Below are 15,963 nucleotides of genomic sequence, written 5' to 3' on the forward strand. Positions count from 1 at the left end.
TAGGTACAAATGCATCCACAGGATAAGGTCTGTAGCATGGCAGCTCCTTTTTTGTTTTAACAGAGTGCTATAATTCGTCTGACATAGCACAGCCTTTTACCCTACACATTTGAATAAACAAGCACTGCGTTTCTCTAGGGGCAGCGAAGCTGGTTAAATGAATCAGAAAACCCTGAAAATATTGCCTACCCTCAGTCCATCAGCTACTGGACAATTATTCAAGGCCCAGCTGTAAGAAAAACAGATGGTGAGTGAGCATCAGTACCGTGGACTTCTTTGCACTCATGCAGTCATAAGCAGAGGTTGTACGTTCTCACATGAAAATGGCCATGAAATAGCAGAGAGAGGAACAAAATCGTGCCAAGACTCCAATTTATAAGATAACAGATGCTTAAAATTTTCAAGAACTAAAGTCAGATTAACTGATTTTACAGGACAGCCACAGAGTGAGTACTGTAAAAGGACCAGGCAAAGAAAGGCAGTGTTCTCATGATTGGTTTCAGCAGTGTCACCATAAAACATCAGTTATTGAATTCTACTGACATACCTGAACCTTTGAAGAGTCACTGAAGTATAAAATGCAAAAACTAGATACTCTGAGCTGTAACTGCAATGGTGGCATTCAGCAATTGATGTGTTTTTGCTCTATTGAAAAAAGTTAAACTGTATCCGGGAACTGTTTGAATTGTTCATCCATTCAATTTTTTACACAATTTTAGCACAACGATAATCTGTTCTAATCCTTATTCCATTATTGACAGTATTGACTGCATCAATTGAAATTGCTACCAAATAAATCAACGTTGAATTAAGCCATGAAGAAACAATGTGATAAAAAGTCTTTCAGGCTCCTATAAATCATCAGATCCAGAAGCATGACATAAGTAACTGAGAGGGGAATTCAGCTTTTCTCCATAGCCATACTACTTAAGGCCCAAATAAAATTACACTAATTTACCATGTAAGCAGTAATGGAATAGCTGAGGTAGAGATGGAGGTTTTGTTGGTTTCTGCTTTGTTTTCATGGTGGATTCTTTTCATCATTGAATTGAGAGCTGTACCATGAACTACTTTGTTAAAGACAGAAAAGGTTGATATTGAAGTTTCAGTTCAATTGTTTTCGATCTGTGAATGTCCACTATGAGCAATTGCTCCATTTAAGAGGAATTACCCTTTGTACAAACCACTTCACTATTTAAAACAAAGCACATCTATCATCATTAAACAGAAAAATAAAATTACCAATTTTAAAATAATGACAGCTGCATTGTACACCGTGACACGGAATATTCCGTGATGTTTCAAAACAAGTTTGTTTTGTCACTTGACTCAGAAAACCCCAACAGAATAACCAGCAAAACAGACCACAGGAAAACATCAGTTACCAGAGTTAAGCCTCCATTAATATATGACAAATCCCAATTTACCAGCGGTCGACATTTTGCTGCAAAAATTACTTCAGTTTGCCATTTGATGCAAACTTGTAGTCAGAAATTGGGTTTTGCATTGATATGCCATAATAAGGAGAAGAGGAAAAAATACATGCACACAGCTGTTTCTAACCCCAGGAAATGTTACCAAAAGATGGGGTGCACTACAAATGCAACTTCCCTTCCCCTGTATCTTTAAATATTGACACTAAGGAAAATTCTCACCCAAAAGCATCCACACTTTCCCAGCTGACCCTGTCCTCACAGTGACGCAGTGAAAAGGCAAAGCCCCACGTCCTCCCTCTGTTCGGTGCTGCCACTGCCACAGTCCCTGTGGGCTGATGTTCTTTGAAAAGTCACTTGGATTCCCATAGTCAGAACCATCTTATTAAGAAAATGTCCACATAATTTCAGACTATTTCAAACAACTAACTCAGAAGCATTCTCAAGTTGCTGTTGGCTTTTGGAAGTGAATGTCTTATCAAGAGTTAATCTATAACATGACCTAGGCCTCTGTCCTTTATTCATTTTCAACTTTATTTTCAAGAGTTAAACTCAAAATATTGTTAGGTTAAGCATTATCCACGCATAAACTGTTTTAAAAAAATTCAGTTCCTCCCTTGGCTCTTAAAACATTACACACATGTGTAAAGTGAAAGATATCAGAGCAAATACTCAAGTTTCTAACCCTGGAAAAAGTAGTACAGCACTTCTGTAGCACACTGTGGAAAACAGTTCATCCATTTATCCTAAACTAACTGGCCAAGTGATGTCACTTGCACAAAGAAATTATGGCCAATTTTCAATTACTACCAAAGCACAAATTTTTCCAAATTATTCATTCAGCTCCAAAGAAAACCAGCATCCTTGTGGCTATGAGGATAAATAACTATTTAGTGACAAAGAGTGGCTTGCCCATCTTGAGAAGAATGCAATGCCTTTCACAGTCTTCCAAGAAAGACACATCTCCAATTGTAAAACTTACACCTGACAGAATACCAATGTAAATACACAAAAATAAGAATAATTATCTTCATAAGTTCTAAATAGGCAGCAAAGTTTAACAACTGAGTTATAACTCAGTTATAACACAGATGTCTGTGTTCATTTTAATTGAGGTGCCAGTGAGCAGACATATCTCAAGTGCAATTTTTAGAGAGAAAAAAAAATACTTGATAGCTTCACAATATCTATTTACTGCTGGTCACAGGTTGCACAGGCAGGGGGGATTCACTAGTTATTAAGTTGCCACATAAAGCTTTTAGGTTATCTGTATTTAAGATCGATAGAAAACTTGATAGAGAGAGAAAAACATTTACAGTTTCACTAAAATAGTGATATTTGCAGTAAACGTACAAACCAAGTCTTTTTGTCTGTTTGCTCTAAACTAGCTGATAGAGGAAAAATAGCAAAAATCCCAAGTAGATTGTCATGGTAAAAGTTTATTAATGCTTTTCAAAAAAACCCCAACTACTTATTCCTTTACTGTTTAAAACCAGAACCATGTTATATTGGCTTTGCAGGTGATGTCAACTCAGTCCTCTCTGCCTGGATAATTTTGAGATAAAGTAGCATTGTTTCTAAAGAAATACTTAACCAAATGCATAAAATAAGAGACCATATGTGAATTAAGAACATGATTATCTGACTCTCTAGGAATTCAGAATAACTAAAATGCCAACCAGTGATCAAAAGAAGCAACAAGCAGAGAATTTCTGAACCTGCCACAATTTTCATCACAAATTTAGCAGACTTTTCAACCTATTATATAATTGTGATTAGCACACACAGGATGATTCTAAACTGACAATAGGATTAAGGAGATGAGAAAGCAAACACTTAAAAAAAATTCTCTCAGTGTAGCAGTTAATCCACTTAAAGAGTTAAAAATTATCCACTAGATATAGCGCTTTGTAAAGTGCATTAGCAATCACTTCTCATCTTCCTCTCAGATGGAATAGAGGCAGCTGAATTCCCTGTTTTAAAGTATTCATTAGAGTTGCACAGTTTCTGAAACCTTACAGCAGTGCCATGCTATAGATGTGTTTGCATAATGATACTGCAATATCTCACTGAGGAAGGTTATTGGAGCACCCAGCCTCATCTTTGTGTTATCCTTTATCAGCTCCTGGTGTGGCCATGTTGACCTCTCACCTGAATTCCCATTTTTCCTTTCAAAAGCCCTATCTTTATCACACAACTTGTTCTTTGACAAACTCAAAACAACAAATCCAGAACAAAACACAGGAGTACATTTTGTATGTACCCACTAAGTGCACAAGTCACACCGGATCATTAAAAAAGCTGATCTATAAATGCCATTCCCAAAACAGATCCAGAACACAGAACTACCAAGAACATACATTTCAGTTGGGGCATGCAAATGACTGAAATTTAAACACATCATATTTATCTGATGCAAATTTTATTGCAGACATATGAATCCCTCCCACACGCATGGATAATCTAGGGCGCATGCAAGAATCTGTTATCATGCACTCCTAAGCTCTAAGTCAGAAATGGTTTATACTACACTACAGCAGGAAGAAAAAAAAGCCTACAGGAGGGTTTTATCCTGAAAATACTGGTGCTCTCTTCTTTCAACAGTAACAGAAAAACAAATATCCCTAAATAAAAATAAACTTTAAATCTATTTTATCTATTTTTTAAGAACAAAAAGAAATATTGTATAACATATTTCAGGCTTTTGTAAATGCAGAAATAAAGTTAGACTTTCAGGGAAGTCAATATGCACAGAAACTGTTGTAGTGGAAGTTGGAAGAAATGTCCCTATTTGTTACAGTAGGCACAAGAATATTTTTTCCTCCTGAAGTTTCAAGAGAAGTAATAGGATGGACAGGATTAATCATTTTTGCATGATAGCATATTTCTGTCTTGGCTCTACACACTTACTAGATGACTCTGTAATGGTGGATTCAGTTATAAAATAGAGTAGGATATAAACATGATTCCAAATTACTAGTTAAAAAAAAAAGTGCTATTATACAGTTATTTTACACTATAGCAGAGAGGGGGTACCAATTATTAAATAATTTAGGAAGAGAGAGTGGAAGGAAATACTTTTACAAAAATTCCTCTAAGCAAAAATGAATTTTTTTTTAAAATATAATTTAAAATTGAGTAGAAATTTGAATTGTTTTGCTGATACCCAAACATTTTTTTTTAAACCCAGTCCAATATACTTCAGCGATAGAAGTGTTCTGCACAGATATATCTTTATAAATCATCCTTTTCCCTGTGAACTAAAAATCAGCTTGGCTTTAATCAGCAGCATGTTTTAACACAGACTTAAAATTCCTGTCTTCAAAGAAGGCTTAAACAAAATTGCCATTGGGCACATTTACATTAGAAGTATAATTTATGCCTGCAAGTGAATAAAGAGCAGTCCTTTATGGCTGAAACTCTGCTACAGCATCCATGAGAAACGCAGGCACAGTACTGTGTTAAATATCTATAAACATCACCAACAGAGACACTGCAAAAAAAAAAATAAAATAAAATAAACCAACACCAAAAAAACCAAAAGATATGCGAAGGCTCGATGCTCTGTTAAAACATATTTTCTACTCACTCTCACATTCTTAAGTGCAGGCACAACACTCGCTCCACACGGTGGGAGACATTTATACAGTCTATTCACACAAAAAATACCTCCCCGCCTGCAAATCCCCCGAACGACGCTGACAAAGCGAGCACGGAGAGGAAAAGGAAAAGTTAAGCAAACTTACCTGCTGTAAGTACATAAAAGTCAAGGCACAGGAGAGCTGGGGACACATGCCCACATTCGGCAGTGCCACGCAGGTTGCACCCGTAAGGGGATGCTGCATGGTGTTGCTCTGAAGTCTACGTAGAACAAGTGAGGGGGCTTGCATGCAAGCACGTTTGCCCTATCTTGTCACTATGGGTTGGTTGGTATTTTTTTCTTTCTCCTCTCCCTTTTGATTATTTAAATAAGAAACGGTGTTTCTCGGCTGCCTTTCCTCTCCCCAGCGCTAAGCCCCTACATTCGTTTGTCAGCTAAGGCAACTTGGTAGGTTGAAACTACGAATTTTTAACCGAGAGGAAAAAAAGAAGACACAGCCTGCAGCCTATTGATGAGCAAATGGAACTTCCTCAATGACAGAGAGCTGAAGCTTGTCTCACAACAGTAGCTGCTGACTAGGAGAGAGAGAGAGAGAGAGAGAGACTCAGTGAGGCTCAGTCGGCTGGTGCTGATGCTGCACAGCTTCTCATTTGTCAAATGGGTCCTAGGGCAGGGTCTTTACCACTCACCAAAATTCAAATACTGCATTTTAAAAATCCCTGGAGAGGATAGGGAAGGAGAGAAAGTGAGCGCGCTGCATCGCAGGCATCCATGAGATCTGGGCAATTAGTGTCATTGCCCAGCTGGGACTGAACGCCTGTTATGATTCTGCACGCACACAGACACACACTCACACCCTTCCCCCCTGCCAGGACTCACACCTGACTGGAAAAGGGCTTTCCCCTTCTAAGAACACAAGTGTGAAGCACAAAGTGGAAAAGGGAAAGAATCTTGGCTAGTCAAGAGGATTCCGGCAAATAAACAGCCCTATCAGCAAATGAGCTTTTTTAAAACACAAATTAATTTTCTATCTACATTTCATTCGCTATCCAGCTTCCCAAAGAAGCCTATAACAGCATTTCAGTGAAACTGTGCAGGAGCTGTGTAAGCACTGCAGCAGAAACACTGGGAATGAAAAAGAATTCTATGGCATACTGTGTCTACCTTACTGGGGGAGGGGAGCACGCTTGGATAAAGACTGTATCTTAAAATTGGTCTAAAGCCCATCTCATCTCAAATTACAAATTTGTTTGACAGCTAGTCAATCTATTATCAAGGAGTGCCCTATCAGGTTACATGGAAAAATTACATTTGCAATTTTCAGAATTTAATGTTTACTTTCTACTTTGAGAACGATACCTCAAAATTAGTATTCCACTCTTGCCAGCTTTTTATTCACCCCCCCCCTTTATTTTATGGAGTAATAATTATTCATTAGTAGATCTAGTTAGTCTTTATGTAATAAAGTAGGATGTGACCTGCAAATCAAATAATTTATACTACAGCTTGTCCTTGAGGTCCTATATTACAGGTCTTTTTTTTCCTAAGATACAACTCAAGTATAACAGAAGATATTACTATTTTTAATTAGAATTTGACAAATGAATTAAATATTAATTCTTCAGGAAAGAAGGTCAAACCTCAAAGAACCACCTAAGGTTTTGAAGGGGTTCCTTCTTTTAAAAGGACTCTGAAGAAGATTTGAAAATCACCTATTTTATAGGATACATAATTCCTACAAAAACACATCTGAGACCAAGAGTTTAATGCTAACAACAATAAGCAAATAACCCACATACAAGCAAAGTCTATTTCATCAACAGCATAACTGATTTGATATAACATCTACCCTTAAAAACAACAAATAGTCCCCGCTGAACTGGAAACAGAATCAAAACATGTCACTGCAACTCAGGTGCTACATTTAAAAAAATCATTTTTTTTTCACTCTACATGTGCACACATACCTGCACCCACACAAGCCTCAGAGACTGGTTTAGATCCACTAAGTCTTCTTCATGCAAAACTGAGTATTTTCCAGCAGAATCAGTTATTACGTCATTTTCTTTCTCAAAAGCAGTCAATGCAACAAAACCAATGCACTCATAACTCGGTAATCAACACCAAAACAATCATGCACAAACTTACAATAAAGGAATTGGGTTTGGCTTAGGAAACATCCATGCTTTTGCAGTTTATCATGGACTCATCTACTAAAACAGCCCAGATTGTTTCATCACAAAACATACCAAAAAAAACCAAACAAAAAAAACCAAACAAAAACCCCAAACCACCAACCAAAAAACCTCTCATGCCACAGAGCAAGTGAGGAGGAGGAGAAAGGAACCCTCTCTGTGCCCTTTCTCCTTTTTTCATTCTTTCTCTGTGCCTTAAGCAGTCTCCTGTTCTGACAGGAGTATGTCATGCTTTTCTTCATTCTTTTTGGTTTTTTTTCTAGCCCAGAAAGCCTGTTCTTCTGCAAATGCCCTAAGCTGAGAGAAGTTTTGCCTCAGTTCAGTTTCATATGAAATACCATAAATAATACATGGCACTTTAATGAGACCTTATCAGCATGTTTAATGAAAAACAAATACGTTATGTAAGGTAACCAACTCCTTCTACATTATGTCAAAATCAAAGGCAGCATGCTTCCTAGCCAAACAGTTTGGAACTATATAAGCCTATCCAATTTCCCAAAGTGAGGTTCTGGAACATGGTGATGGTCAAGCAAAGCTTCTTCTGTCTACTGCACTATTTTACAGCTAAAAGGACATCCATAAAACAGATTAAATTCTTAAAAGCAGTATGTTGAACAATTACTTCAAGAGAATTTAGCACTGTCAATGTAGCTAACAGTCATTGTAGAAGGGAATTTCTCATTGGCCTTTTATCCTTAATTTTCACCTAATTCCAAGTAAGAAAAACATGACTCACAAATACTATGAATTCCTGACATTTACATAATTATGTTATTAAAACAAGAACAGCAATATCTTAACTATACAAACCATCTGTACACAGAGAAACAATAAACATACATAATTCAGTAGTGTAAGAGACCTAAAAAAGAAACACAATTCTTTAGCCTGATATATGCTCCTTCAAGAGATGCAGGGGAAAGTCATTACCAATTTTCATCCCTTCCAAGGATAACTTGTCATTATGTCTAAAAAGAAAAAAAGGTAACAAAGTGTGTTTTATTTTTATAAGTATAAAATCAATGTCTCTTCTTGAAAGCCATTTCCTTGTTTACACACACTTTTGTCCCTAACCCAGCCCATTAATCACCCCAGAGCCCCAGTTATGGCTATATATACCCTAAGTGCCACCACAGCTGTGCCAAAGGGACAGCAGTGCCTGTGCACAGCCTGACCTTGCCTGGCCCTGCACAGGGACAGGGTCCCTGCAGCCATGCAGCTCCACAGAGCAGCACAGACCCAGGGACATCTCATCTGCAAATTGTCAACAGATCCATTTTTCCTTCACTCTGCCACAACCAGAGTGGGCAATTGCCAAGGCCACTTCACCTCCAGTACACGACATTTCCCATCATCCTTCAGCCCTCTTGGGTCAGGAACTGAACTCACCCCACACTCAGCTGCTGATATTATCAAATACCTGTCAATTAACAACAAATATCAACGCTTTTCAATTAAAACAAACAAACAAACAAACAAAAAAAGGCCAACCATCAGCCCACATCAGCCTCTGTGGGAGCTCCTAGAAACATTCCAGGACATAAAACCTTCTTCCACACTAATAATGGATGCATCTGAAATGCAATGACTGCTGCACCACCAGGAGAGCCAACAGTCCCTCCTCCAGCCTCCTTGGGCTGCCCATGGTTTATGGCACAGCAGAGAACTTGCAGACAAACAGCTCCTCCCCACAGTCACTGAGAGCACCATTTGAAAAATGCCACCAGCAAAGCCTGGATCAATCTTGAAGATGCAAATAAAAACATGAAAGCAGAGAAATTCTGCAAAAAGGACCAACAACACTTCTCACACAGCTGATTTACAAATCCAAAGCCACTTGTATTTGCAATGCATCTGTTTATTTAGCTTAACACTTTCTATTCAAAGTCAACCACTCCATTCTTGTGACCTGGCAGTCAACTTCAAACTTAAGTCCAAATTTTGCATTTCCAGACCTTTGACCTAGCAGTCAACCTTTGGAATGACCACAGCAGACTGTCTAACATTCAAGGCATTTCCATCAGGTAAAGGAAGGCTCTGAAACAGATCACCTGCACCACCACACACCATCCTACACCTCAAACTCATCTCAGTAGTAGCCTACATTAAGAAGTTTACACACAGAGGATGAAGCATTAGAAAAAATAAATCATGACTGCATATTAAATGCTCCATGTGAAGAAGGTAGTTTCTTCTCAACTTTGTAAAGTGGTTGGTAGGGTACAAAAATAATTCAGGCAAGTGGCATAGAATCTAATAGCAGAGCAGTCCTTTCTCTAAACCCTCCTTATCTAACACCACATGAAGAAATAGCTACCTGAACTTGAAAGCAGGAAAAGCACCATATTATAAAATTGAATAGATCAGTAACATATTTTGATAAATCACTATCAGTTATCAATATCTCTGCCTGTATTTCACATAGTATTCTATGTTCTGTAGCTATACTGTAACTTTTTTTAAAAAGTGGAGAAACAATAGAATTTTTTGATACTCTGTATTTCCAAAAAACATTAAATAAAAGGGCTTCCCGCTGTTCTTGTAAACTAAAAGGCAACATCTCATCTTTCCAGGGGTATTTTCCTGTCATGACTGTCCCTATTTCTAATATCAGGTTTATCTCTCCTTTAGTAAGTGGGTTTTTTGCACAAAGATCAGGACATTACAGAGGCTCATGCTAACATCAGGCAAGCAAGAATCACTAATTTTCTGTTTCTATTAAGCACGGCATTACATCCATTGACTTCTCCAGTACTTCATCCCCAATCTCCAAAGCCTCTGTCGCACAGCGTTAACCTCTTCAGCACCACTCAACACACAAACATCCAGCATTAACTCTGCATTTTTCACAACAGAAGCAGCCAGGAGCCCTTATTTCCACCAAGGGGGGAAAGGCAAGAAAACAAATAAAACGTTCAGCCTTTAGAGTGTTAGGGGCGTGCGTCCTTTGGCAGGGGTGATCTCTCTGCTTTGGGGTACTCTGTGGGGAGCCTGGGGGATGCAAACCAGGCTGGTTTAAGCCTTGGGGGGATGCGAACCAGGCTGGTTGAAGCCCTGGGGGGATGCGAACCAGGCTGGTTTAAGCCCTGGGGGGATGCAAACCAGGCTGGTTGAAGCCCTGGGGGGATGCAAACCAGGCTGGTTGAAGCCTTGGGGGGATGCAAACCAGGCTGGTTGAAGCCCTGCGGGCGGCTCGGGAGCGTGCGGAGCGGGGCCGGGAGCGCTCCCGCTGCGCTCCCGCTCCGCCGTTCCGGGCGCTCCATCTAGCGGAGATACGGCTCATTCCAGGGGACAGGAAAGCTTCCAGGGGACAGGAAACCTTCCAGGGGACAGGAAACCTTCCAGGGGACAGGAAAGCTCCCAGGGGACACGGCTTGAGCCCGGACACAGCTGGCATTCCCTGCGGACAGCGCCATCCCGAGCGCCCCAGCTCCCCCGGGATCCCCCCGGTCCCTCTCGCTCCTCTGCCTTCCCGGCCGCTTTCTGAGCTCCATCAGCACCGAGGCTCGATGGGCAGACAGTGCAAAGCCAGCGTGGCCGGTGCCTCAAGAGAAAAGGGGCTGGGGGTGCGCTGGGGGCACAAGAAGCATGGTCAGGACTAAGGACGGGCTGCACTGGGCAGAACAAGAACGAGCGCAGCAGCTCTGCTTTTGCAAAGTTTAGGGTGATGTGCCATTCCATAGTCAGGAAAATAAAAAAAATTCCCAAATAGCTTTATCTCAGCTGTTACCTCCAAAGTCAGGAAGCAGCAATACAGGCAGACCCAAGAAGATGAAAGAGAAATTGGTGCAGCAAAAATCCTCTGTCCATCGCACTGTCCCCTCCCTCAGCACAAAGGGAATGCAGACGCCACGACAGACATTTCATTTAGGAGGCACGGGGTGCTCACACCCCCCATGCAGTACTGTCACAACACCAAATCAACTTCTACAAACAGGTACTTAAAGCAATTCCTTAGGTCTGACACACTGGTACAAGCCTGCATCACAAAAGGACCCCCTGAACACAGCTTAATAATTAGCATTCTAAAACTTAGGTTTAATTTCTGCTCAAAAATGCATAAAAAGTACAGCAAACAGATAAAATTGTTCATTTGCAAACACTATATTTAAATTCTTCAAATCACAATCTTAGAAAGACAACTAGTGTGCCTTGCCCTATAATGGTTTTTCCATTAGGAAAATGTGTAGTCTTGCCCTATAAGGTTTTTCCACAATTCCAGATGAGAAGGCATGACAATATTATTCTTAGAAAATTAACTCAATGAGACTTAAAAATTCAGGATTTTGAAAAAATTCATCTAAAGATTAAGGAATATTAACTGCACACAACTGTGTACACCTTGCTGATGTCCGGTCCATAGAATGGGAGGGCTACAAACTGCTCAGAAGGGTACAGCTGGGCCTGAAGTGACAAAGCCTACTTTTCCCTGCTGCCACTTGTGGTGTGTAAAGTACCAGACAGGAGAAAGAGAGAGTATTTGATACTGCATGTTTCACTTAAATTTGCTTTTATACAAAATTGTGTTTTCTTATTTTATATAGACACAAGTTACTTACAGTACTACACTCTCTATTTTGTTCACGTATACAACACTTACTTTAAACTAAAATTTTCACACAAATTTCATTAATCCACAGAAGTTTGCCCCATTTGTGTTGTTGTTATTTTTTTTTCCCTCCATAATTTGTACCACCACATCTCACACTTTGCTGCTGTTATAAATTCATAAGGAAAGAATTTAACTTTGAGGACAAAATAAGCTGCAGGAGAACATATCTTTAGAGCTTGTTTCCATGTAATAGTAATAAAAACTAAAATAACCAAAGTAACATCAAATGCAATTGTAAGAATACACAGTAGGACAGCATAAACACGTGTTGATCAAGAAGGTTTTTTATGAAATATTAATCTCTTAAAAATTAAAAGGATGTCAAATCTCAGAAGGAGAATAAGTCATTAATTATGCTATTATGTAAAGGTTGCCTCTTTTTTTCTGTAGGAATTAAATTAACTGGACATCAGCACAGCTTCCTTCTACAGTGAAACCACTTCTTTTATTATTCTGCCCACATCTGGACATCCCCTCATATATTCTGAACCTGAGTCCACCACACTTAGTCCTCAGTGCTGGACTCATTTAATGTATACCAGGGAGATATCAACAGGCTCATGTATTGCACCAGGAAATCCTCCCTGTCTGCACTTCCCCTGGGCACTGCCCACAGTATGGGATCCCTCCAGTGCAATGAAGGATTCCTGCAGCTCCCTCCAGGACTTGTTTATCCTCATCTACCTGCAAAACTCAAAATATTCCTCATCATTTTGGCCCTGTCCCATAACATGGGCTAAGTCACTTCCAAATTCAGCTCAGTGACTCCATCTCTAGTTCTTTGTTTTAGCTTTAAATCTGAGTTTTAGTTAAACTCCCAGTTCTTATGACCAAGCCTGACAGGTTCTAGTTCAATACCCTGCTTCACCCCAAGAGATAAAGATATGACTCAGGAGAGCTAAAATGGAGGGGTTTGTAGCTTTAAGCTTCAGTTTATACTGAAGCACTACCAAGGGCTCCCAAGGTAGGCACCTACACATTCTCCAAAATCCCATTCCAGAACAAAGATCCCTAATGCCATGACCCAGTCTCACTCCTGTGCCAGAATCTAGGAGCAAAAGGTTGGGTTTTGTTTTCTGGTTTGTTTTTTTTTTTTTTAACTTAAAATTTTGGCTCTCTAACCTTGCAGAATGACAAGCTTAGGCATGGAAGGAGTTTTGTGTATGAAATTGATACAAAGCTGCCTATAAAGGATTGTTTAGTTTGAGATAGGGATAGAAGTACCACGTGAGAAAGTCCAATTTTAAACACAGAGTCAATATTGGCTCCTTTCTTTTCTTCTGCTTTATCCACCAATTTTCAATGAAGCAGTTGTTTTTTTTCCTAATTGCATTTCCCCCTCAATTGTCCAGGGATCCTGTCCTTTCCATATTACATTTCCAGTTGTTTCATTAGTGTAACCTCTTTCTGCTCATGAGTCCAGCATCAGCTCCCTCCTCCTCTCTTCACACTCTAATTGGTCTTTTTTTTTTTCATCTTTTCCTACTTCAATTGATAAGGTGTCACACTCCACACCACTGAGTCTTTTTTTCCCTCAGCTACTAACTAGAGTGAGAAAATTCATCCACAATATTTTCTCAAAGCCACTCTCATCAACACTAATCAGCTCTCCCTTGCTGTGGTGGCCATCCTTCTTCTCTCCTACCTGTAATTCCTTCCTTTCTAAACTTTCTTAAAGCAACAAAATTCACACTGAAAACTCTGGATTCACTCTCCTGCTCCTCTCTGCTGCTTTCTGGCATTATTTCAGCAAAGCTCAAGTGTCTCATCCTCCAGGATTCAGACCATCCAAGACTCAGTGTTAAAATCTACTCCTGCAGGACAATCACACACAGATTACCTGCAATTCCTTAGTTGGAGACCTCTCTCAGTGCTCTGTGTCACAAACCTACAGCCAGACTCCTGGACTCGAGCACCAAACAACATTTCACCCTGGATGGGACCTTCCCCTCCCTTGCAGAGTGATTTCCAGGAACCAGAGCTCAGCACACCCTGCATGTGCTGTGTGCAATGCACAGGATGTGGAGCTGAGTGGTTTGCAGCACAAACAGGCTGGGCACCCTGGGCAGGAGCAGGAGAGCACCAGCACTTGCACACCAGCCAGCTTCCCCCTGACTTCCAGGAATCTCCCAGCCATGACAGCCACAAAACCCCTCACAAACAGAAAGAAAGCCTTAAAGCTTATTTATTCCAACTGTGCTTATGCCAGTCTTAAAGGATTTGCTCGTGGGGTTCTTTAAAAGACAGAATCTTTGCCTCAAATTCCAAGTAACAAAGCATCAGAGAGACCAGTTCCCCTTTTTCCCTTTCACTCCATACTCACAAAAATTCTCCTATTCATATTCATGTACATTGAAGGGGAGAAAAAAATTAGCAAAATTCTCTTTGAAATGTTCTTATGCACATAAATAACGCTTCCTCTTTGCTCTCCTTAAATTACCAAAGCTAGTTCTCCAGCTAAGACTATGGTTTTGTCTGTTCCTTTAAGATTTAGAATTTGTTCATGAAATTTAAAATAATTTCGAGAAAATTCAGCAGCATCAAAATTTTAACACTATAATTAAACAAAAATTACTACAAGTATTCAAATTAAAGAAATTATCACAGAAATTTGAAAATTAATTACTCTTCAAATTGAACTCATTTTTCATGCATCTGCATGGTTTTGCAGTTTCTGACTTCTATTTATGGAGTGCCTCCAAAGACTCTCAGATTAAAATATCAATCTTAAAGACACAAAGCAAAGTCATTTGGTTTTGGCTTAATTCTGACCATATAAAAATTGAGACTGGATCCTCTCTGTTATATTTTGTGAGGAAATTATACCTTGCTTTGTCATCTCTCAATATGATTCTCATACAATATGATTTATTTTAATATAAATAGTATTATTTATTTATTAAAACTACATAGAATAACACCAACACTTAAAAAAAAAAAAAAAGAAAAAAGACCTAAAAAGGGGATTTTAAGGAATTGCTTTTATGTGAATATGGTCTTTTCTGCAAACCTGAATGGTACATGAAACTCAGCTCTTGGAGTCAGAGAATATCAGAGAGGTCAGAGAACACCTGTTAATAAAGTGCCCGGACACATGGGGCTGGATGGACTCTGACACAAAATCAAACCCTGCACACCTGTCCTGGGGCTCCCAGTCCTTCCCACAGTGGTGTCCAACTGATCCTGTGCACAGAAAACCCATTGGGGCCTCCCTTCACTCTCCAACCTCCTATTTTGTAGCTTCACCTCCCAAACCCAACTTCTCCTCTGGGAAAGGCTCCTCCATGGAGAGCCCAAGAGCACAAAAGGAGCAGAAACATTTCTCATATTAGGCCAAACAGGGCAGTTAAAGCTAACAAAGGGAAGCATTGCCCTCCTCCTCAGCCAGAGCCTGGACATGTTTATACAAATAGTATATCTCTAAAACTTAGGTTTAATTTCTGCTCAAAAATGCATAAAAAGTACAGCAAACAGATAAAACTGTTCAGTTGCAAACACTATATTTAAATTAAGGGACACAGAACAGAGAAGGTTCAAGCACCATGTTTTTGTACTGGTTGTTCAAAACAATAGAAAGCCAAGACTTTAAAAGTAACTTACTTTCCTTAAAGTTCAGGAAAATATATCTATATCCATAAAACACCCACATAAATAAAAACCACAATTCTACACAAGTCCTGTGCATTATTACAGAGATAAAGTCAACATTTAAAACCAGGTAAAAATTGCACAATTATTCACAGCAAATGCTCCCATACCTGTTGTTCCATGCAGCTGAACTCAGCAGAGTGCAAGCTCTACCTCTCCCAAACCTTTTATCAGCTCTGACCCACCAGGTGCCCCAGCAGGGCTCCTCCCACCACAGGTGCAGGTGGTGATGGAGATTGCTCTGCTGCAGGCACTAATTGGGATCAGCTGGGAATTTCAGCCAGGCCACCCAACAGCCAGCAGGTGCCACCAGCAGGTGCCACCAGCAGAGCTCAGCACAAGCCACCCCACCTGCACACAAAGGGTTCCACCACATCTCATTCAGTGCCTCCCTCTTACTGGAAGGGAACCCCAAAGCCACAGACCTTCCCTCCTGTGCACATAAATCCCTTCTGCTCCAGAGACAATCCC

At 39.8% G+C, this 15,963-nt stretch overlaps 1 protein-coding gene across 39 annotated transcripts in view; it reads right to left on the minus strand.

The window, feature by feature from the left end:
- RBFOX1 (RNA binding fox-1 homolog 1) overlaps positions 1 to 15,963 on the minus strand; it is a 1,204,921-nt gene that overhangs the window by 264,524 nt on the left and 924,434 nt on the right. For 2 of the 39 annotated variants that reach the window (XM_054643497.2, XM_054643492.2), the window contains exon 1: positions 5,180 to 5,612. The exons of 34 other annotated variants lie outside the window; for them this stretch is intronic. In XM_054643497.2, the coding sequence (XP_054499472.2) occupies positions 5,180 to 5,323 (144 nt within the window). In that variant the 5' untranslated portion in view covers positions 5,324 to 5,612. Of the gene's footprint in view, positions 1 to 5,179; positions 5,613 to 15,963 lie in introns of those variants that run through there. 3 more of the 39 variants (XM_054643490.2, XM_054643491.2, XM_054643495.2) reach the window with 2 other exon arrangements.

The sequence above is a fragment of the Agelaius phoeniceus genome, chromosome 16, assembly GCF_051311805.1.
Source record: "Agelaius phoeniceus isolate bAgePho1 chromosome 16, bAgePho1.hap1, whole genome shotgun sequence".
NCBI lineage: Eukaryota > Metazoa > Chordata > Aves > Passeriformes > Icteridae > Agelaius > Agelaius phoeniceus.